The 23,788-nt window shown below is 37.2% G+C and overlaps 1 protein-coding gene across 2 annotated transcripts in view; it reads right to left on the bottom strand.

The window, feature by feature from the left end:
- LOC115667157 (disease resistance protein RUN1-like) overlaps positions 1-23,788 on the bottom strand; it is a 110,023-nt gene that overhangs the window by 37,246 nt on the left and 48,989 nt on the right. Inside the window, exons 2-4 of one of the 2 annotated variants that reach the window (XM_056309528.1) lie at positions 17,108-17,889; positions 15,165-16,269; positions 12,730-12,945 (exon numbers count right to left, since the gene is read on the bottom strand). In XM_056309528.1, the coding sequence (XP_056165503.1) occupies positions 12,730-12,945; positions 15,165-16,269; positions 17,108-17,673 (1,887 nt within the window). In that variant the 5' untranslated portion in view covers positions 17,674-17,889. The remainder of the gene's footprint in view (positions 1-12,729; positions 12,946-15,164; positions 16,270-17,107; positions 17,890-23,788) is intronic. The other variant, XM_056309529.1, reaches the window with a different exon arrangement.

Here is a 23,788-nt window from a genome sequence, read left to right as displayed (position 1 = left end):
GTCTGGTGCTCTACTGACAGTGAAGACGAAGACAATATATTTGGCAGTAAAATGGGTAGGAAATCCACATGCTATATTCCTGACCAAAGCAGTACCGTGAACAATTCATCCACTCAACTTCTGGCCAGATGATCTTTGCAATCCATGGTATGCTTCTCCCATGGACATAGACAATACTGCCAAATCACTTAAATCAGCGTGTCACTGTTCTTTTCTCTGATAATTTAGTCTCTCCTTGATCGATTCCAATTTGCTTGTGATTCTGCACACAGCAAAGGACCTACACAATGTACATGTACAAAAGCATTTAGTAAATTGCTTATGAGGCCTCATCCAATCAAATAACCAATAGACACTCCTAAATTTTGCCAATTACTTCCACGGTCTTCAAGATCCAAAATGACCTATTAGAACTCTTTGGCCAATAAAAAGGTTGATTTTAGTTTTGGACAATGTACAAATACCTATATTTCTCAAATACTTTGAGAGTATAGAACATCATCAAAGTGTGGAACTTAGCAATCCAGTGTCTTTGATGGGAATGTTTTGCGTAAATGAAGGCTTGTGTTTTCTTTGTGCAAAATTTTCATTTTCCATGACAATTCATGTCAGAAACTATTACAGTGCTGAAGAGGCTTATTTCTGTTGAAGGACTGTAAGAGCACTGTCACTCAAGGTTCAATATCGTCAGTTTCAAATAAAAGACATTGCTCTCGGATTTCGACATCCAAACAAGGGACTCTGAGTTATGAGGAATTGCAAGCCTTGGATGACATAGAATTGGCAAATGTTGTAATATTCAGAAACAAGGCATTTCGACCACTGCAGCATCAGGCTTGTAAAGCTTCTGTAGCCAAGCGAGATTGCTTCATTCTCATGCCCACCGGAGGTAATAAAAGTTTATGTTACCAGGTTGGTGAATGCTTACATCATTTCATTTGTGTAATGATCGTATGTAGAAGTATGTGTGGAGACAATGTTTAGAGCACAACCCCTGTGCACTTTGCTCAATGGTTCCACCAATTAAATACTAGACGGGTAGACCTGTATATCGATATTTAAGCTAAAAAAATGATCTTGTAATTTGCTTTGTTAGCATTGTTGAGAAGCTTGTTCTTAAACTTAAGGAAGAAAATGTTTTCCAAATGCAAATTAAGCGATAGGAAGTGATTCAGGTACATAACCATGGGTTCCAATATATGGGATCAGACTAAGTTGGAAAAGAAAGGAATATAGGACATTCTCGTTCTGCCTTTGCACATCTCTATCTATTCTGTAATTTCTAGAATTTGACGTTTGCGCTATGCTTGTAGGACCTTCTACTTACTTACTGGAAAATTTATCTTGCTTTTGTATGTAAGAAGTGTTGTCGGTCATAGTTCAGGTCCAATTCAAAAGGGTTATTAAGAAAGAGGAAAAAGTTTTCAAATTACTTGCACCAAATACAGATCATAGATGTCTATATTTCCTATGCAGGTATGTGCTATGTCATCTTCTCAGCTAGGGGTGATCATTTCCCAATAATTGGTTTGAAATTGATGTCCTTTCATATAAATCTGAATTGATCTACTGAATCACAAGGAAGATATTAATCTGAATTGATTAAGTTGAATTATCCTGAAGTGCTTTCTATTTAGTCTTGAAGTAGTTGATATATGTATCTGGCTGAAGTAATTATAAGACAAATAGTTACAACTGGTGCTTTCTGATCAGCTGAAGGTGAATAAAAGAATAATTCCTTCATCCCTTCCTTTCTTCGTGTGCTCTTCTGATGTTTTTACCCTTCGTTTCAGCTGCCGGCGACTCTTAAACCATGTGTCACATTTGTTATACCTCCCTTGCTATCTCTCATCCAGGATCAAATAATTACTCTAAACCTCAAGTACGGAATACCGTCTACTTTCTTGAACTCTCAGCAAACTGCTGCCCAAGCAGCAGCTGCCCTCCAAGAACTAAGGCAAGGTTTAGCTCTCTCTCTCTCTCTCTCTCTCTCTTCTCTTGAACTCTCAGCAAACTGCTACCCAAGCAACGGCTGCCCTCCAAGAACTAAGGCAAGGTTTAGCTCTCTCTCTCTCTCTCTCTCTCTCTCTCTCTGTGTTCCTAGAGAAGTACATCATACCATATAATCTTTATCCCGCCATAAAATGGCTATGCTCAAAATGTTGCAATGGATGCACATTTTTTATGTAGTTAATGAAAAGATTCATGCCTAAGATGTTTGTCATAGAAATAAATTTTAGGATCTTAGTGTTCCTAGAGAAGTAAACATACCATACAATCTTTATCCTGCCATAAAATGTTGGGCTATGCTCCATATGTTGCAATGGGGTTTCTATTGGACTTCTAAAACTTTTTTTTATTGAGTGTTGTGATTGTCAAGTCATTAATCTCCACTGGTTTGCCTATCTTTTCAGGAAAGATAAACCATCGTGCAAGCTATTGTATTTAACTCCTGAAAGGAGTGTGGGAAACCCATCATTTCTCGAGATATTGAAATGCTTGCATAGAAAGGTGCTATTTCTGATTCACTGTAACTTTTTCTGAAAGTTTCTTTTTAACTTTTTGATAGTCATCCATCACGCATTGCAGGCACAACTTGCTGGTTTTGTTGTTGACGAGGCACATTCTGTGAGGTATGCTCTTTGGCATCCTTGTATCTGAAGCAAAGGTCATGCTAGAGTTACTTCAAAAGGAATAAGTATTTATAAAGTTGCCACTGCAAAACTACTGTCCTTGTTCCAGATAAAGAAAAGCAAGTTAACTTTTGTATATGCTCACTCTGACTCTCTTTTTTCAAACATTTTCGCATTTTCTGTGACATTTATAACAGAATGCAATGTTGAAATAACTAATTCTGGAAATGATCCAGTTCCTTCTTTTGGGAAAAGTTAGTGGCACATCGTTAATCATATTAAGCAAAAGGAAGACAACTAAAATAACCTCCAATGGAAATTAGTTTTGGAAGTAATTGGAAGTGTCCATGTTTGGCATGATAGTCAGGTCTTTTAAGCTGGTTCTTGTGTCTGTATCTATTATTTTAACCTTTATACTATATATTAACAACTTGAGATATAAGGCAAAAGTTCGCCCATGTGATCATTGATTGTGTTTCTTATGATCAACTAAGTGATGCTTCTATTTTGTGTTTCCACTTCCCCCTTTGTTCTATTGACTGTTGTTAGTGTTAGTCTGGCATTAACCAGTCTGGTGCTGGATCATTAGATGGGTCTGTTGGCAACATATGTAAATCATGATGGAACCTTTGGGCGAAACTCCTCTTCCACGTGCCTGAATGGAGCAAAGTCTATTGATAAACATGTGTTAACTCTCTAATTTGCGAAATTTTCAGGATGAGTGTCGGCGGCAAACCTTACTTGCACACTTCGGCGAGTCTTTGGATTGGAAAGACTGTAAATACGGTTCTAACCCTTGCGACAATTGTCTCAAAGCCTCTTCATAGAGGTAAACCTTTCAGGTGTCAACTCTCTTGATGGGCGACGGGTACCGACTTACGCATGTTCTTGAGCCACACAGTTCTTCTGGTTCCATCATCCGCAATTATTAGAAGTCCACATGGTAATGGAGGGGCAAAGGTCCTTAACTAAGGATACAGAATTCTTCAGTTGTGCTGGTCTTGTCATCTCATGTTTGTCATTTCCTTTCATCTGTTGCCATGTTCTGTTTGGAACTAATTATTTTTGTGAGGGGAACGAAAATGTGGCTTGACATATAAGCCGGAGAGGCATATGGGAACACACCGTCCGGTCTTGACCGAGGAAGAAAAAGTTACTTGTTTCAGTTCAGTGAAGATTAACAATGAAATCCAATTATACAAGCACACGTTGCCTTTCTTCTTTCCCGTTTTGAATTAGTGATGAACGCATATCATGACTGCATCTGAAGTTACTTTACTTGCAGATTCAATTTGTCAAGTCATATATCTTCACATACAATCGACTGGTTGAGAACCTTTATTAGGGTGTAATCATCAGTTATCCAACTATTGAACACTGTCGGCTTTCTGGTCTTCAGGCATTGCACTGGTGGACTGCATTATTCAAGTCATTAGTGGACTGGGGATCTTAGATCCACACTATGTAATAGATTTTCATAGAGAGCACATGGCAATGCATCTATGATTTGATACTTAGGGATTTAACATGGTTTTATTATTCCTGGGTCGGGCACAACGTCAGATTCATGTTGACTAGGACATGTCAATGTTAGATTCGAGAGAGAGACTACCGATCGATTCGATTCCGACTCATGCATCATTGATCGACCGAATCGCTTGAACAGGTTGAAATTCCATGGAGGAGCAGGGCTTGGAGGTAGAGAAAATCGTCTGATCTGTTGATGATGATGGCTATGGAATAGTCAACTTTGGATTTGAATGGGAACGTAGCTGATTAAATTTAGTTCATGGAGCTGATTAAAATTGTCTGATCTGTTCTTCTCTCCTCATTTCTGGGGTTCTTTAACCACTCCTAATTTCCTCAATTCGTCTATTTCGATTCCTCTTCATTGTTGTACGATTCAGCATATGGCAACATATGCTACCGAAGCTACATAATCTAAAAATGCCGTGCGCGGGTGTTAAACGAACCGAAGGGCTTTCCATAGTTCCATTGTGATTTGAGAACCGTTTTCATATTTCTAGTATTGTCCCAGCAAGCTCGGAGTTACAAAAATGAGGAAAACCGAAAAGCCCCGGAAGCAAAATTTCTTCTGTCCTTTCAAAATTTTCACAGTTATTGTTGCTGTAATTTATAGGATCTTGATGTAAATTGTGAACAAACTTTCAAAACAAAGCTCCAAACAAATCGCTAGCATGAAATTGGCTCAATCGGTTTGACTTGTTCATCCAATTTTATTCGGTCGATTCACGATGGTCCAACTTCAAATCATTTCAGTCTATAAGGTCGTGACTAATGCTGTATATGCAGTCAAACACAAAGCCGTTGCCCTTTGGATTAAATTGCCAGGGCACTGGTTAAGCAACTAAGGAACCAAACTGCACGGTCAAATATGTTGACTTTACTTGCCACTTTTTGTGTGTTAATCCTAATCAATATTCTGAAAATTAAGTTATTTTATGCTAAGTATGTTTAACAAGTGATTTGACTTGTTAACATGGCCGGCATTATATATGGCTTTAGTACTAAAAAGTAGACAACAAGCTTATTAGACTACGAGTATCCCTTGCGAATAGCTTTTAACTGCTAAAATTCCATTACTATAGTCCAGTTCATGGTAGGGGAATATCTGAGAGTGACCCCAAAGAACTGGCTTCAATTGAAACTCGAATGCATGTCCGATGACCACAATTTGGCACGGCAGAGTCAAAGAATTAACCAATTAGATGACTTTCGAAATTTTTCATTCAAACCAAATGAGTACAAATTCTGGGAGGGGCTATTTTCACCCTTCCACTGTAGCCAAAGGCCAAAGAAAATTTGGTTTCAAGTATGGAAAATGTATGACTGTGCCTCTTCTACTTTATAGATTCAAGCGTAAATAAATCCAGTTCGAAAATTTCATTCAAATTAAATGAGTACAGATTCTAGGAGGGGCTATTTTCACACTTCCACTGTAGCCAAATGCCAAAGAAAATTTGGTTTCAAATATGAAAATGTATGGCTGCGCCTCTTCTGCTTTATAGATTCATGCGTAAATAAATCAAGTTTGAAAATTATACGACTGAAGTGATTGCAAAATGCCAATATATAAATTTTTCCAACATAACCAGATCAAAGAGATGATTGAATGCTGATGAACACTCCTATTTTGCGTTCAAAATTCTTCCAAATGAGAAACTTCCATCCTAACGGAAACCTTTTCATTGAAACTTGTGGCTGCAATTGACATATTATTTGCTGATTCCATAACATTCACTTTTTCCATGAAAAAAGTCTCTTCCAGTCACAAGATTGTGGCTTGAAGTGGACATCTAAACGGTAGTCTAGTTAAAAAAAAAAATTGATTTTATGCTTAACTTCACATACAGAACCACCTGCACATGCGGCTTCTGCAAGCATTTTGAGATTCGGCCAAAGCCAAAGAATAGCACGATTCAAAGCTTGCAAACGACGACTACAGACCATGAGAAGAGGTCGTTTTATGTCAAGAATTCTATGAAGAATGTTAACAATACACAGCACATGATAAAAGACAACATTGAAGTAACTTTGGAACACCATGACATGGCTCATGCCAGCCCGCATCTCCATCCTGTGTTGTTTTGAGACTTTCTCTAAATTTCATGAAATGCAGCTTGAATCTACCCAAGAAGGATAGGATTAACTAATTGTCAATAAATGGAGATATTTGAGATTGTAGCATGACAATTTACCCCATGAAGGATAAGGTACAAATGCATAAACATCATTTCACCAATCGCAGGTGGACTGCAATGAACAAAGATTTTGTTAGCTGGCCAATGAAAAAGAAAACAAGCTTCGGAGAAGTAAGCAATTAGCAACACTTTCCTTGTTTGTGTATAAAAACAAATTTTTTGTTAATAAAATTATGCTGAAAAGGTAAAGTGCAACAAAAGATGTAATTGTTACTTGGTTATTTTACAGTACCCAATTAGCAAGATCAGCAATATGCAATAGTTTCCTAGGAGGTGAATTTTAACTTTACAAATTCAACATCGCATATGTGAAAACCGAGCTTATCAAATCAGAAACCTATATGACAACATTCAAAGGATATTATCACACTAATAAACTGATGGAAAATCGAGGAGATTGTCATCGTGCATCCTTGTATACTAATTTTCAGGTGAAATCTACAGCTCAGATAGTATAAGCAGAGGAGTTAGTCTTTCGTAGTTATGGTATGACTGGCAGTGCATAGCCCCCTCTGCAGAGCCTCATCAAGATCAGGAGTGATATCATTAGAACGCAAGTGCATCAAACAACTCTGCATCAAGGTAACATACAGAAAAATCAGCTGGTAAGTATTTGATTAATAGAGGAAGAACCTAACAAGCATACAGAAAGTAGATTCAATTGAGAAAACTACACTCACAAGCATTCAGGAATGTGCTGTTGAGACCAGTTCATGTGTTGGATCTTCCCAAGCATCAAAACTTCCTCAGTACAATCCAGTTGGTCCACAAGCCTCTTCAAGGTTGGCACACAAGATGGCCCTCGGCTGTTGCTGATTCTTCCTCTGCAAAATTCCCCTTCATTTTGATTGGGCTCTGGTATGAAACTTGAAGTTCCTTTGCCAAGTTAGCCAGACCCAGATCAATCATGCAATAAAACGATTCCATGACAACAATAGTATCAAATGGTATGAAAACTAATTAGCAAATTATTGAGCTCCTCGCCCCAGCTTGTTTCACAGAATGGGCAAAATGTTGTCCCAATTATGCACAAGATTATCGATACAACTCATTGAATTGAAGTCCCAAAGTAAACCCTAGTCATTACATTTTGATCTTGGCTGAAGCATCATGTCAGCTTCTATGACCAATTCCCCCATTCCTTCAATTATGTAAGACTAGCAATTTAGGAAAGTATAGAACCCTGTCATGGAAAACCTTCTCGTCAAAAGAAGATAGTGATGAAAAGTAGGTCATGAATTTTGGAAGAAAAATTATTTTTCACTGCTTATTTACCTCTGTTGAGGAAACATGACTTATGCTTAACTTACACATATAGAACCACCTGCACATGCGGTCTTCCTGCAAGCGAGTTGTGATTTGGCCATTGCTAAAGAATGGCACGATGCCAAAGCTTGCAAAGGACTAAAACACCACATGAGAAGAGGTCGCTTTATATCAAGAATCCTTTGAAGAGTATTAACAACACGGAGCACATGATAAAAGCCAATAGCAAGGAACTTTGGAATGCCTTTCCACAATGACATGGCTCATTCTTGCCCGTATCTCCATCCTGTGGTGTTTGGGGACTATCTCTGAGTTACAAAAATACAGCTTGAATCTACACAAGAAGAATAGCACTGACTAATTATCAGTAAATGAAAAAAATTGACATCATAGCATCAAAATTTACGCCATGAAAGATAAGGTACAAATGCCTAAACATCATTTACGCCAATCGTAGTTGGACCAAAATGAACAAAGACTTCATTAGCTGGCCGATGAAAAAGAAAACAACTGACTTGGGAGAAGTAAGCAATTAGCAACACTTTCCTTGTTTGTGTTTAGGAACAGAATTGATGTTAATAAAATTATCTTGAAAAGGTGAAGTGCCTAAACTACGGAATCGAAAGACGTATTTGTTACTTGGTTATTGGCAATATCCAATCAGCAAAATCACCAATACGGGATAATTTGCGAGGAGGTCAATTTTAACTTTACGAATTCAATGCCGCACACATGAGAATTGAGCTTATCAAATCAGAAACCTATTTGACAACATTCAAAGGAAATTATCACACAAATAAACTGATAGAAATGGAGGAGCCTATTAGTGCATACCTCCCTCTCCAGAGCCTCATTGAGTTGAGGAGTGATATCATTAGAATGCAACTGCATCAAACAACGCTGCATCAGGGTAACAAACAAAAATATCAGTGGCTACGTATTTCATTGACAGAGAGGTAGAACGTAATGAGCATACAGAAAGCATATTAAATTTGAAAAACTACATTTACTATCATTCAGGTATGTGATGTTGAGACCAGATCAAGTGATTTGGATCTTCACAAGCATCAAAACTTCCTCAGGACACTCCAGTTAGCCCACGAGCCTCTTCAAGGTTAGAACACAAGATGGTGCTCAGCTGTTGCTGATGCTTCCTCCGCAAAATCCCATTTCTTCATTTTGATTGGTCTCAGGTATGGAAGTTCAAGGTCCTCAGCCAAGTTAGCCACACCCAAATCAATCATGTGACAAAACAATTCCATGACAACAATAGGATCATATGGGATGTAAACTGATTAGCAAATTCTTGAGCTCCTCACCCCAGCTTGTTTCACAGACGGGCAAAAAATTGTCCAATTAGGCAAAAGATCATCAATACAGCTTATTGAATTGAAGTCCCAAAGTAAGCCTTGATCATCACATAAGACCAACCAAACCTGTCATAAAAGTAGCACTGGTTTACCTTGCTTGATAATCTTTCAAAACAATAGTGTGACTACTGACAATGTTAAGGTGGTCTATAATCATATATGATAGACTTGCAAAAAGTAATTTTACATTTTTTTTATCACCAACCTGAAACACTTGAACCTTGAATTTTACTTTACCTTGGCTCCTCAAAGTTACTGGGAATTGATGCCCTTCTTAGAAGGTTTAAGGGTAACATCAACGGAACAATAAGAAACTTGACAGGGTTTTTGTTCATCACAGAAAATTTAAAGTTGTTTGTCCCCAAAATCAATCAAATAGATAACCAGTGTGGAGCAAATCATTCTTAAAAAATAGAGCTTCGAGAAAGGTATTTACTCTATTCCCTCACGCTGGCCGTTCAAGGATGAAGAATCTTACTAGATGACCAATGCCTTCTATTGACATTTGGGTCTACATTTTGATCTTGGTTGAAGCATCACGTCAGCTTCCACAACCAACTACCCTGCTCCTTCAATTATGTAAGACTAGCAATTCAGGAAAGTGCAGAACCCTGTCATGGAAAACCATCTTGTCAAAAGAAGAAAGCAATGAAAAGTAGGACATGAATATTAGAAGAAAAATGATAGTTTACTGCTTATTTACCTCTGTCAAAAAAACATGACTTGTCTCACTGTTGGCTTGCAAGATGGTCCTCAGCCGTTGCTGATGCTTCCTCTGCAAAATCCCTTTTCTTCAATGTGATCGGTCTCAAATCTGGAATTTGAAGTTTCTCAGCCAAGTGAGCCACACCCAAATCAGTCATGTGATAAAAACAATTCCATGACAACAATAGGATCAAATGGGATGTAAACTAATTAGCAAATTCTTGAGCTCCTCGCACTAGCTTGTTTCACAGATACCCAGTGTGGAGCAAATCATTCTTAAAAAACAGAGCTTCGAGAAAGGTATTTACTCTATTCCCTCACGCTGGCCGTTCAAGGATGAAGAATCTTACTAGATGACCAATGCCTTCTATTGACATTTGGGTCTACATTTTGATCTTGGTTGAAGCATCATGTCAGCTTCCACGACCAACTACCCTGCTCCTTCAATTATGTAAGACTAGCAATTCAGGAAAGTGCAGAACCCTGTCATGGAAAACCATCTTGTCAAAAGAAGATAGCAATGAAAAGTAGGACATGAATATTAGAAGAAAAATGATAGTTTATTGCTTATTTACCTCTGTCAAAAAAACATGACTTGTCTCACTGTTGGCACGCAAGATGGTCCTCAACCGTTGCTGATGCTTCCTCTGCAAAATCCCTTTTCTTCAATGTGATCGGTCTCAAATCTGGAATTTGAAGTTTCTCAGCCAAGTGAGCCACACCCAAATCAGTCATGTGATAAAACAATTCCATGACAACAATAGGATCAAATGGGATGTAAACTAATTAGCAAATTCTTGAGCTCCTCGCACTAGCTTGTTTCACAGATGGGCAAAAAATTGTCCAATTATGCAAAAGATAATCAATATAGCTGATTGAATTGAAGTCCCAAAGTAAGCCTTGATTGTTACATAGACCAACCAAACCTGTCACAGAAGCAAGCACCAGTTTACCTCGCTTGATAATATTTCAAAACAACAGTTTGATTACTGGTAATGTTAAGGGGGTGTACATTCATGTATGATAGATTAGCCAAAACTACTTTAACATTTTTTTTTATCACCAACCAGAAACACTTGATCCTTATATTTTATTTTAGCTCAGTTCATCATACTTACTGGGAATTGATGCCCTTCTTAGAAGGTTCAAGAGCAACATAAAGGGAATATTAAGAAACTTGACAGGGTTTTCGTTCATCACGAAAAACCGAAAGGCGTTTGTCCCAAACAGGACATATGCCATTAGTCAAATTTGACACAAGACAACTCACAAAGGAACTCAAAATGGCCAAGGATATTTTCAAAGAAAATATGAATTTTGGATAGGGAAAATCTGGGCGTAGTTTACAATATTGAGTAGCAGAAGATCATTACCCTCTAGGTGAAAATTTCAAATCCCAGGTTTACAGAGAGGGAAACTGGGAATCACTAGGGAATTCTTGTTTACCTATGTTTGATATTTTCATCCTTGCCTCACAAGCCGCTAATCTGTTTGCAGTCTACAAAAGCTGCCAATGGAAGGATAAATGAAATGCATTGCTATAACGTAACCAACAGCAATATATGTAGGTAAATATGGAGTTTCCAAAATCAATCAAATAGAAACCCGGTGTGGAGCAAATCATTCTTAAAAAATAGAGCTTCGAGAAAAGTATTACTCTATTCGCTCATGCTGGCCGTTCAAGGATGAAGAATCCTACTAGATGACCAATGCCTTTTATTGTCATTTGGGTCTACATTTTGATCTTGGCTGAAGCATCATGTCAGCTTCTATGACCAACTCCCCCACTCCTTCAATTATGTAAGACTAGCAATTTACAATGGTTCATAATCAGAACCCTGTGATGGAAAACCTTATTGTCAAAAGAAGATAGTGATGAAAAATAGGTCATGAATCTCAGAAGAAAAATGATTGTTCACTGCTAATTTACCTCTGCTGAGGAAACATCCCTCCATGAGTCGATCGCTTCCAATGAGTCGCAATCAGAGATATCCAAATCAATTAAATCCAACTTTTCAAGTCCCCAAAGCTGAGTAAGTTTCTCGCAATCTTGAACTACTAGATATTGTAACCTCTCACATCCATTCAAATCTGGCAAAGTCTCCATTGATTTGCATCCTATAACATTCAACGCTTCTAAGAACTTCGCACCATCAAGACCTCGAATTTCGACTAGATTGTCGCACCAGGCAGCCACTAATTTCTTCAAACACGTTGATTCTGGACAGAGAAGCCTTTCAATGGAATTGCAATCATTTATAGATATGCCCTCCAAGAGCTCCAAATTTTCAAGGCCCTGAATTTCAACTAGGTTATCGCAGTGATCAGCACATAATCGTTTCAGACGAATTAATTGTGAAAGGTCCAGTCTTTCAATTGAACTGCACCTTTTTATCGAAAACATTTCCAAGTTCTTCAATCTGTCGAGCTTAAGCAATACCAGTTTACCACACTTCTTAATATAGAGTTTCAAGAGTCTCGAGGGAAGCTCGGGGATGTCTTCAAGTAGATGGCATTCCCAAAGACGGAGTTTTTCTAGGTGGATTAGGCTAGAAAGCCGTGGCAGCGACCGAAGCTTGTCACAGCGACGCAGCTCAAGGCGCTGGAGAGAAGAAAGATCAACAATTGAGCTAGGGATCTCTGTAATACCAGTAGCATCTAATACAAGTACTTCTAAATCTTTTAATTCGCCCACTTCCTCTGGTAGCTCCTCGAGACTATAACATCTCCTCAAGTCCAAGGAAACGAGGCTCTTGAGTTTGCCAATAGAAGGGTGGAGATGCTCCAGTTTGGAACAACCTCTCAAGGTGAGGATCTTCAACTGCGTGAAAACCGAGAGATCAGGAGTACATCTTAAACCATGGCACCATCCAAGGTCGAGAACTTGTAGCCGCTTTGCCGTCTACACAAAAAAGAGGGAGAATAAAGCTGTCAAAAGAATGAGAGTGGGGGATCGGCTAAACAAAAACAAAACCCCATCTTAAATCACGGAGAGAGAGGAGAGGATGTCTCTTTTTTTCCCCCCAATCTTACCATGAATGAACTCCTCCATCCTTCCCAATCCTCTGTGATGCCCCAGCTCCCTGATAAATCCAGCACCGATAAGTTCGGTAGATGCAAATTGGTCGTCAGAAGAGGCGATTCTCTTCCCCTGACCACCAACTGAAGCCATCTTACTTCAGAAAGGAGTTTATTAGAAGAGCCTCCGCTTGAAGCTGCCCCCATCAAGTCATGGAACCAGCAGCGTCCCTGCAAGTTTTAAAATTGTTCATCTGAGTGCGTCTGGATATGGGCGAAGGAATTGGACGGGACAAAGAAAATGACGGAATCCTTTTCAATTCCCAGTTACATATCAAATCAATCCATGGAGTCTCTCAGTTGACTTTTTTTTACTTTTTTACTTTTTTGCTTTTTTTTAAATCTTGGATTCGCTCGATTTGTTATCTTTCTATCCTTCCCGTATATAAATATGGATTTCTGAAATCACGTTTAATTTTTTTTTTACGGCCTTTAGAAATTTGAACAGATGACATGAAAATAAATAAAAAAAATAGTTCTTGCCTTAAAACAACTAACGCAAATGCACCTTGATGTTTTATCTTTGGCTCTCTTTTTTTCAAAATTTGTAGCGCGTGCACTTTGACAGGGATTGAAAAAAAAAGTTGCTTTTATAAGTCAAAACATTAATGTCCTGCTAAAACAGATCATTTGATGAGTTAAAAATGGTGAAAAAAAAATCCCATAAGGCTTTACTTGGTTAGAATTTCTTTTTTGGTTGGTTTGATCCACTTTTACGGTTTGACTCATCTCTCGTTATCTCTACTTTATATATTAACAGCTGAAAAACCTACGATAGGTATAATTTCTCTTAAGTTTGTTAGTAAAAAGAGTCACCAAATTGTTGTAATCATAATTTCACGCTATCTTTCTTAATTTTCACTTGTAAATCATCTATATTGTGTAATACATTAAAAAATCTACTATACAGAAAGGGGATTTCAAACCTCGTCAAAAGCTTTCATGCAATTCGCATATATTTCACCAAAATGAACTAAAGAAATAGGATATAACAAAATAAATAAAATCATATTTAAAATAGTCGAGACAATTGAAATTTAGTCCCATAAGTATTTCATTTTCTAAAGTTAAATCAAAATCTCTCGTGTCGTACAATCATTTAATATTTTTTTCTATACTAATTATCATCTTTCAACGTTTCTATCTGTTCAAAACATATTTGACTTTTTTTCATTTTTCAAACACCTGTATGGTGTGCTCTTTTTGCTAATGCTAAAAAGTTATTGGATCAACAAAAGAGTGTGATTTAAATCATAGCAACGAACTATTTCAAATTATATCAAGACTATAAATTGTTTCCTTTGCCCAACATCTCTTGGTTAATTGCTAAGGTTAATTCCTGGCCATTGATCAGTCATGAGCCTATGAGGCATCTAGATGGACAATATATAATAATAAAATCACATTGATAATATAAGTAAAAGAGAAACATAGTTGAAAAAATTGGCTTCATGCTGAAAATCATATATAATGGACACAAAGATATGGATATAATAATAAGCACAACATTTCCTCTCATTAGTCAAATTTTATTTTTTTTGTAAATAGTCAAGTTAGTCTAGCAGTTTTTGGCACAAAAAAGGCATTGTCCCAAAAAATATAAATAATATAAAACAACTTATGGCATATAGAAATGTTTGTTATAAGAAATGAGCATGGTTAATGTGATAAAACCTTAAAAAATAGTAAGATTTTCCTAAAAATATTTTTAAGGGGATTTTTGCTATATTGTTTATTAAGATGAAATAAGAATGAAAAGATATAGATATAACTAGTAGAGTAGAGGGATGGGTATCTTCAAAATCAAAATGGAGAAAAAAAATATCAAACATTGGATTCCTAAATCATAGAAGCACCACCAATACATTCGGCCGTACTAAAAAGCAAGTATATGTGATAAGAGTGAAATTCTTTCCAAACTTATTGCTTTGAATTAATTATCAGTTAATATAATTGGCACATACCATCTTTTTTTTTCCTTTCAACCAGGAAATCTTCATTTATATGATCTATGATGTTTATACTTCATCTTCATTCATTATTGTAGTCCTTCTGATTATCAATATTTTCAACTAGATATGACAATTGCATGCTTTTAGTAAATGAGATTTATAGTGTATATTTTGTAGTTAAAGGATATTAAATTGATTGTAAATTAAATTTTTACGGATGTAATTTATATCAATGAAATTGAATCAAATGATTTAACTCTTTCATCCTTCAGGTACTTATATTTATTTAGTTGTCACAATTAATCTATGATGGACATAAATGGATGTTTACAAAAATATTTTTCCTAGAAAGGAAGATGCTAGATGAAATATTAGAATAGATCATATTAAATATATTAAAATAAGAGGGAGAGAAAAAGAAGGAGTGCCATATTTTACCCCTTGATTGCTTAGTATTTTTGTGGTTCCCTTGTAGTTGTTGTCCCATGGTCCGCTATGTTTGTCAAGCAATTGTTCTTCGCAAAAAATGCTCCTTCCAAGATCTCTCAGTTGATCATGTATCACAAATTCACCATGATGTCCAATTTTAATTAAGCACCTCGACTTCAACTCTTCAATTCCTTCACTTGGATAAAGCCCATCGTCCTCCCACATGTACGTGGCGAATATGCTATTTTTGCCAATTAAGTAACAAGCAATATCAAGAAAAATCTGCTTATGTCCATCTTCTAATGCATCATAACTTATTCGCAATATCTTTTGGACATGTCTATGTGGTTCGCTTTTTAATTTCTTCAACACATCTTCCCATACTTTTTGATTCGTTTTTTTATACAAGGATGAACCTACGACCTCAAGTGCCAAGGGAAGCCCACCCATGGTGGATATGATATCATGAGATATACGCTCAAAGTCCCTCGAAGAATGGTCTGTACGAAATGCGTGTCTCTTAAACAGTAGCAAAGCATGCTTCTGATCCAATTCATTCAATTCGTACTTGTAGACTCCCTCGAATTCAGATTGATCAAGAACGCCTGCATTTCTAGTTGTAACAATGATCATACTACCTGCCATAAACCAATTTTGTTCCCTAGCCAGTGCATGTAGTTGATTCTTGTCATCTATATCATCGAGAAGAATGAGAACCTTTTTTCCTTTGAATCTAGATTTGATCAAACTAATTCCTTCATCAACATTCCCAACTTGATGTTCAATTCGCAATATGTCCTCAATTAGTTTTTTTTGTAGATAAGGAATTTTTTTGCGGTGAATTGTTTCTCGAATATCAGCAAGGAAGCTACGATGTGCAAAGTCATTCGACAACTGATTGTAGATTTCCTTGGCAAGAGTCGTTTTTCCAATCCCACCCATGCCATAGATTCCAATCATTCGAGCAACACTAGCAGGAGTGTCCACCCATTTCCTGATTTCGTTCACACGATCCTCAATTCCAACTAAGTGCTTAGTAACATCAAGCTGAAAATCTTGTCGCAACTCGCTCAGAATTGTTTCGACAACTTTTTCCACTAATTCTCCTTCACGCCTGTCAAACAACAAATCTCAATGATAACTTCGTGAATATACTTAATCTCATCAAAAGACTGGTATATAATGAAGGATGCATTGGGCCAATTAACTTCCAAGCCGTTTTGGTTTTACAATTAACAATGGGGGAAGATGGTGTAGCGGTCATTTCATTTGTTTTCCCAATCCTTTTATGCCAATAGATGGATCTTGTTGAAATAAAATAAGGTGGTGCACCTGGCTCATCAAGAGTCTTTCGAACTATAATGTTCCTTATAAGGATAAAGGTTGTCGCCAGTAGAAAGTTAGGAGGTCAATTTTTATTTTTATTTTTTTGGGGGGGCGCGGCGGGGGGTCTAAAAATTTTAGAAAGAGAGGAGGTTACCCCAAGATCACTTACCAATGGGGGTTGCTGGCATTGGAAATCAAACCTAAACATAGTAAATGTGAAGTGTCCAATTCTTATCAGCTGAGCCAACCCGTTAGCATGAGGAAGTCTATTTTATCTGGTAGTGATCAAGTTTTGGAAGACCGAGCATTGGAGTCCTTTCTAGGCATGTTATTTAGTGATTGATACTATTGGCTGGAGGGGTTGTTGTTTCTTTCTTTTTTTTGCTCTGGAACGGATACAAATGTAAAATTCTTGGGCGCTACGGGATCTTTGGTTTAAGTTGTCGTTGGTTTAGTTTTCAGGACATCTTGGGAAGTACTAGTGTTTGTTAGTCTTCGAGGCATTATTGGGACATTTTGAGGATCCTTTCTGAGCTTGCAGTGAAAGTAATACATCTGCATTTCATCGGTTATGCGTGAAGAAGAAAACTTACTTATCAAAAAAAGAAAAAGGTTTTGTGAAGTACCCGTTAGCAACTTTCTTGGATTCCCATCCATGTAAGTCACTCACTTCTCTAAGTGCTCGCTGCCCTTCCTGAATATCCTTCTCATCAAAATGCTTCTTACGCGAATGGAAGGCCTCCCCAAAACTTCCTTTTAAATACCGCACATCCGATGGGTCCACTTTGTAAAAGATGGGCAAGACTATGTGTGACGTGCTCTTCTTGCAGTCCATGATATGAATGAGCTCGCGGAGGCACCATTTGCTCGAAGCATAATTTTCCGAGATGATGGGGATCAAAATCTTAGACCGTGTAATGGCATCAAGAATCTGTGAACCAAATTCCTCGCCAATTGGGATGCTGTTATCGTCCTTGAACACGCAAACCGGTATCCCTGCCTTGATTAGACTGTGATAGAGGTGATCGGTGAATGCCGTGCGGGTATCAGAACCTCTAAAACTCAAGAACACGTCATATTGACCCCTACCTACATCTATGGGTACCGAAGAGATGAACGAAGAAGTCGATGCTCCCTCAATGCTCTCTTCCTCTGCTCTCTTTCTCTTTCCCTGACTCTGCTCTTTGTCCATGGCGATCTGAGGGGGGAAAGTTGAAACGAAAAGATGCTTTTCTACTGCTGCTCAAAGTGATTGATGAACAGTGAAATATGCTTTCAGGATGCTTTTCTGCAAATGCTTGTAGTCCTTGCCTTATCTTCTTATGGACCTCACCCTCTAGTCAAGTCAAACTTGTTGGCTTGGTCCACACGCCAATAATGTGTACATTAAATTCTCCCCTTGGAAATGCTGAAGAAGGTTCGTGCTCTTTTTGAGAGAGAGAGATAGAGAGAGGGGTAACAGGGACACGGTCACATGGCCTTCACTTTAGTTAAGTTTACTGACGTCGTTTCATTGCAGAAGATTGGTGGATGAGGCCCTACAGAGGGCCCCCAAAAAGCCCACATCATTTACTTGTTCAGAATGCTCCTAACGCGTAATGACTTCCTTGACACGCATGTTTGAACAACTAGATAACTCCGTGCACATTTTAAGATATTTAGAAAATTCTTTTAGTTCACACCTAAGATATTGAATCCATTCAAGAGTCTTCAAATTATGTAGGGAACTCCATGGAAGAAGCATCTTCCTCTTTGAACAAAAAACTCACGTTACGGAATCCTTATCATGTTCTTTCGACCTTGCTCTTAACTCATTTTAGCCTAATATATAAACAAACCTAATTTTCTCCAACAGTCTGTCTGATCCCATTTTCATTAGCCAAACTAATGTCACCCACCTGTTTATTGCCTGGACCTCACCCTCTAGGTGCATGCACTTTCCTCGTTGAAGGAAATTTCTAACAGTTATGTCTTTGATTGTTGTTTTGGAAGTTATATAAATCGCTCACATGTAGAATTGACAAAAGTTAAAATGTGTGGTGACCATATATTATGAGACATTCTTGAGTGCGTGTGTGCCCAATGCATGCCGACCCTTAGATCGTGTGGTTTCTTGTGGCACCACCAATATCGTGGGCTCAAATGCAATGAGCTCACGTGCACACGAATTGTCTAAGAGTTTTTCCATATTTGGTTCAATCATTGCCTTTGATCGGTGGCTCAATGTAAGTATCTATTTGAAAGCACATGCATATACTTTACTCCTGCCTTCATCGAGCGCCGATTACTAAGGCTTCGTATGTTTCGTGGAAATGATATGATTTAGAAAATATTTTCCTAAATATGATTGCCTATATCTATTATAAAAATGAATGAACAAAAAAAAATTTATCATCCGCGAAAATGTTTAGATATTATATATTGTCAATAATGAAAATATTTTTTATCGGCTAATTATTTCAAGTGATACAAAATATTACCTTGAGGAAACGTTTTTCAAATTATTCATTTTTCGCGAAATAAATGGAGCCTAACAGTCATGTAATCTTGTACGAAATATCCGTAATCAATCAAAAAGGAAAAAAAAACTAGTAAACACGACAGTTAAATTTGTAGATCTTTATATAAGAAATTTTCGTTTAGAAATTAGAAAGAGGAGACGAAAAGGAAAACTACCTCTCTCTCTAGGCGTGTTCGCTAAGTCGTGGTCTCTCGATGACTGTTAGCTCTACCCTAAGAAGTAAGAATGGTAGCAATCCATGGCCCTTTCCCGGACCCCATTGCTGATGCTTTTCTGTATTTACAAAAAATTTCATATCATTAATAAGTCTTGGCCCCGCCAAAAATTTTCTAGTTTCTTTACATTCCAAAGTTTATGGAATTATTGTTAGAAACTTTTAGCATAATAGTTTTCCAAATTTAGGAGCTCTGTTTTGCAGCAAGAGTTGCTGCTGCGAAAAATCCAAAACTAGGACATCTGTGACAAATTTACTCCAAACTATTTTTTTACCACGAAAAACCCCAAACTGGTACAACTGTGATAAATTTACCCCAAATCCCAAACTAGTACATCTATAACAAATTTACCATTCGTTAGCTTCCGTCAAATTTTACCGTTAAATTTACTGACCTAAATGACACATGGTGACGTGATAAGGTGACGTGGCAAGTCCACATGAAAATTCATAGTGTAAATACCAAGAAAAATCACAAACTTGTATACCTATGACAAATTGACTGTAATAGTTTGGGGTTTTCCCTCATATTAACCCTATGGATTTTCACGTAGACTTGCCACGTCACCATACCACGTCACCATGTTCATTCACATCAGTAAATTTAACGATAAAATTTGATGGAAGCTAACGGAGGGTAAATTTGTTACAGGTGTACTAGTTTAAGGCTTTTTATGGTCAAAAAATTAGTTTGGGGTGTAGGGTTTTTGGCAGTCAAAAAAATAATTTGAGGTAAATTTTTTATGGGCGTACCAGTTTGGGGTTTAAAAACCAGTACAATCCCTGTCTTGATCAGACTGTGATAGAGGTGATCAGTGAATGCCTTGCGGGTATCGGTGCCTCTAAAGCTGAAGAACATGTCATATTGACGACTACCTACATTTGTGGGTACTGGAGAGATGAACGAAGGAATGGATGCTCCCTCAGTGCTCTCTTCCTCTGCTCTCTTTCTATTTCCTTAACTCTGCCCATTACCCATGGCGATCTAAGGGGGAAAGTTAAGACGAAAATATGCTTTTAAATTTATGGCTTTAGAATGTTCGAAATATGGGGCTTTTTGTGTGATAAAATTTTATGGCTCTTAAATAGGATTAATGTTACTACAAAAGGCTGCGTCTCACTTGTAATTAGAATATCACAGGAAGCAATTTTGCTCTTTGTTTTAGATGTAATGCAATGTGTTGCATCTTTTTGCATGTACAAAGGTTAGCATACTGCATGGTGTCGTGTTGACATTTCATATGGTGACACGTTTAATAATCGCATTTGTCGTGTCGTGTCATCTGACCTACTTTATTAAAGTGTCGTGTTCGTATTATAGTAGTTCAACGCATTTACTAAACACGTCTTGTTTGGGTTTTGCCATATTTGTGTTATATCCTAACTCGACATGACACAATTAATCTGACACGACATGAATTGCCAGTTGTATCTTTAGTAACATGTTTGCTCACAAAAACAATGAAAAAAAAGAATGTCCAAAGTCTCTGAATTTTCACGGTTCACTTGATTTTTTTTGGTTCTTGCTTCCTCTCTCTCTCTCTCTCTCTTCTATGTTCTTTTCTCTTTTTGTGTGAATGTTGCTTCTCTATTTGTTTCGGGTCGGTTGCTTCACTTCTTTTATGTTTTGGTTCAAATTCGGTGATTTAATATTTTAATTTTATTTAAAATTGTCATATTCTTAATGAAATTGGAAATGTGAGGAAGAGATTAACAAATGGTCTTTGTCATTTCTCTCTTATTTATTTCGTGTTGGCCCCACATGCCAATAATTTTATGTAGGACAAATTTATGATACCATGTAACAGCTATTCACTTCAAACTTTCACATTTAAATTATCTATTGATAAATTGTTTGTAAAATAGAACTATAATTTGTTAAATGACACAAATGAGCATAAAGCGTTAGTATTAAGTTACTAATGATATATGAAATACTTGTACACTGTCCTTGAGTTCTTTTCCGGGCCATTTTTTTATTACAAATTTGGTGACATATCATTCAGCTCTTGAAAAGTCAATAAACCAATGAAAATAGAAGTATGCGAAATATTCAAAAAAATAAAAGATGATTTAGGGTAAAAAAACATAGAAAAGAAGGGAATGAAGTGCCTGGGCTTACTTTTAGAGGTATCGTCCAAATGGCTTTTGAATTATGAATTCATGACACATAGAAACCTTCATGAACACGAATTGAAAGTGAAAAAAGGGAATGAAGTTGGAACGAAAGATGCTATTCTGCTGCATAAAAGGATCGATGAACTAATCTCTACGAGCAAGTATGAACATGAATCTGTTACCATGCAAGAAAAAAATGAATATGAAATCTTTAATTAATTAGTTATTGATTGATTAGGAGCAGTTGCAGATGCTTTTAGTCCTTGCCTTATCTTCTTTTGGACCTCACCCTATTCAAGTCAAACCTGTTGGCTTGATCCACTCACAAGTAACGTGTGCGTTGATTTTTCAATTGGGCTATAAGAATATGTGTACAAGTATATTGCGTTCAATTAAAAATATAAAGCATACGTTCGGTTTCTTATTTGGTTATTGAAAATGGGAATTCGATAAACTTAAAAGATAATGATTGAGTTGAAACAGAATTAGAAACGTGTGAAAGACGTCAAGAGAGAACCGAGCTTGTAATTGTGGATGTGATTTTATATTCTAATTTTGTTTAAAATTGCCATATTCTCAATGAAGTTGGAAATGTGAGGTAGAGATAAACAAAATGCCTATGGTTATTTATCTTTTATCTATTCCACGCCGGCGCCACATGGTACAATTCCATGTAAAATGAATTTATTTTGAACTGGTATTTTGTCATTGAGCCTTTTGTTTCAAATTTTCAAATCTAAAAAGTTGATTGATATCTAGTCTGTAAAAGGAAGCTGCTGAGAAAAATTTAGAGACGACCAAGGTTTGAAATAATGGCGTCGCGAGTGCTTGTCCCCATTTTTGTTGGAGTGCCCACCTTGAGAATATCACCACAAAGATTCTTTATCCAATTAAATGGAAGTAGAATAAAATTTTCAGCTAAATTCATGATAAGTCGGGTTAAAATTGATTAATCGCATTTTGAAGAACAAATTTATTGTTTGTAACAAAAGAGGTGTAAGAAATGAGTGATATAAAGCTAGGTGAATCTCCTAATATGCCCGTATGGCTCGATTTATTTGATTGTTTTCATGTGTGCGTCATAAGATCAACAAGGATTTTTTTTCTTATTATTGGATATCATGTAAAAGATCTCGAGAAGTATCATACTATGGATTTTGGTATGTTTTATATTGTGACGATTGAAACTATCATGAGTTGAAAAGCAGGTAAAAAGTAGCAATATAGTTAAAATGCTCACTCTTTCACCGTACTTTTTTTATTCCTCATTTACTTTTCTTTTCTTCAAGTAAAGACTCGGTCAATTTTTAGAGCCTTGAAGAGGGGAAAATGATTTTTTTCTTTTTTATTTTGCTAAAGAAGGGAGACAATGAGTTAGAGGTGAAAGGGAATATACTTTCTAGGATTAATGGTCCAACAATTCGAGGAAAACAGAATATTACTCATTTGGAATGTTCTATAGGGGGTAAAATTGTCGAATGAAATCTCTTTAATAGAAGACTTACTCTTAGGATGATCGGTTTTATGATGAGTATGTTCTAAACTAAGAATCATGAACTTAATATGTAACAATTGTTTCTCCATTTTTGTAACCGAGAACCAAACTAGTCGACCTTGAACCAGCCTACTTTTATTTTTCTGATTTATTTTTCTATAAATTGATCTAAGAACTTAAAACACAGAGAAACCTCACGACTCATAAAAAAAAATGGTCTCTGGATTCATGCGAAATGTGGCAATTTTGCACGTAATAGAGTCTAGCGCACTTGCAGACCTACTCGTTCTAGTTCAACAAAAGATCAATACTGAATTACAATGCAACTAACAGACAGCAAGGCCATCATAAGATTCGCCACATCTAAAGTCGAAAACAAAGGCCTTTCTTTTTTCACCGAAGTCAAATCTGAGCTGGGGACATACCTCGTCAACAGATAACAGCGACTCCAAAAGCGAGAATAGAAGACCCTCCTCTGCTGTTCAGCAGCCACCCCCACATCCCCAATAGACAAAAAGGGCCCAGAAACACACTTAGCTCAGCCGACTATTCCAATAACAAAGCGACAAATCAATAGAAACGACACGCTAATAAGACATGACAAAGCGATTACCTCGCGCGAGCTGAGATGCGAAGAGAGGTCAGGCTTACCTGGAGGAGCGATGCAAAGATGAAATCACTGCAATGGGTTTTTGACTTCAAGACTAAGTTAGCTTTTGAGCAGATCAAGTCGTATTCGAGTCCCGAAAGGCGATACAATCGGAGGATCAGCTTCACGCCTCAGCCCGGAGCTATCAAACCAGATATCTCAGAACAAAAGACGAGCGTCTCTGTGAGTTTTGGTGATTGGCGTGTTGTTCTGACCCGATGCGTTTCTCCTCTTCAAGCACGAGCACTTGGGACTTAAATAAAGCTTTTACTTCTTCTCTTGCCCCGAAGGAGACGCGCAATCTTGTGGT

This window comes from Syzygium oleosum, unplaced genomic scaffold (assembly GCF_021117445.2).
Source record: "Syzygium oleosum isolate NSW1041296 unplaced genomic scaffold, Sole_v2.1 Sole_v2.03, whole genome shotgun sequence".
Lineage (NCBI taxonomy): Eukaryota > Viridiplantae > Streptophyta > Magnoliopsida > Myrtales > Myrtaceae > Syzygium > Syzygium oleosum.
Note: the sequence above shows the minus strand (reverse complement) of the source record. Positions and strands in the feature narration are given on the sequence as shown.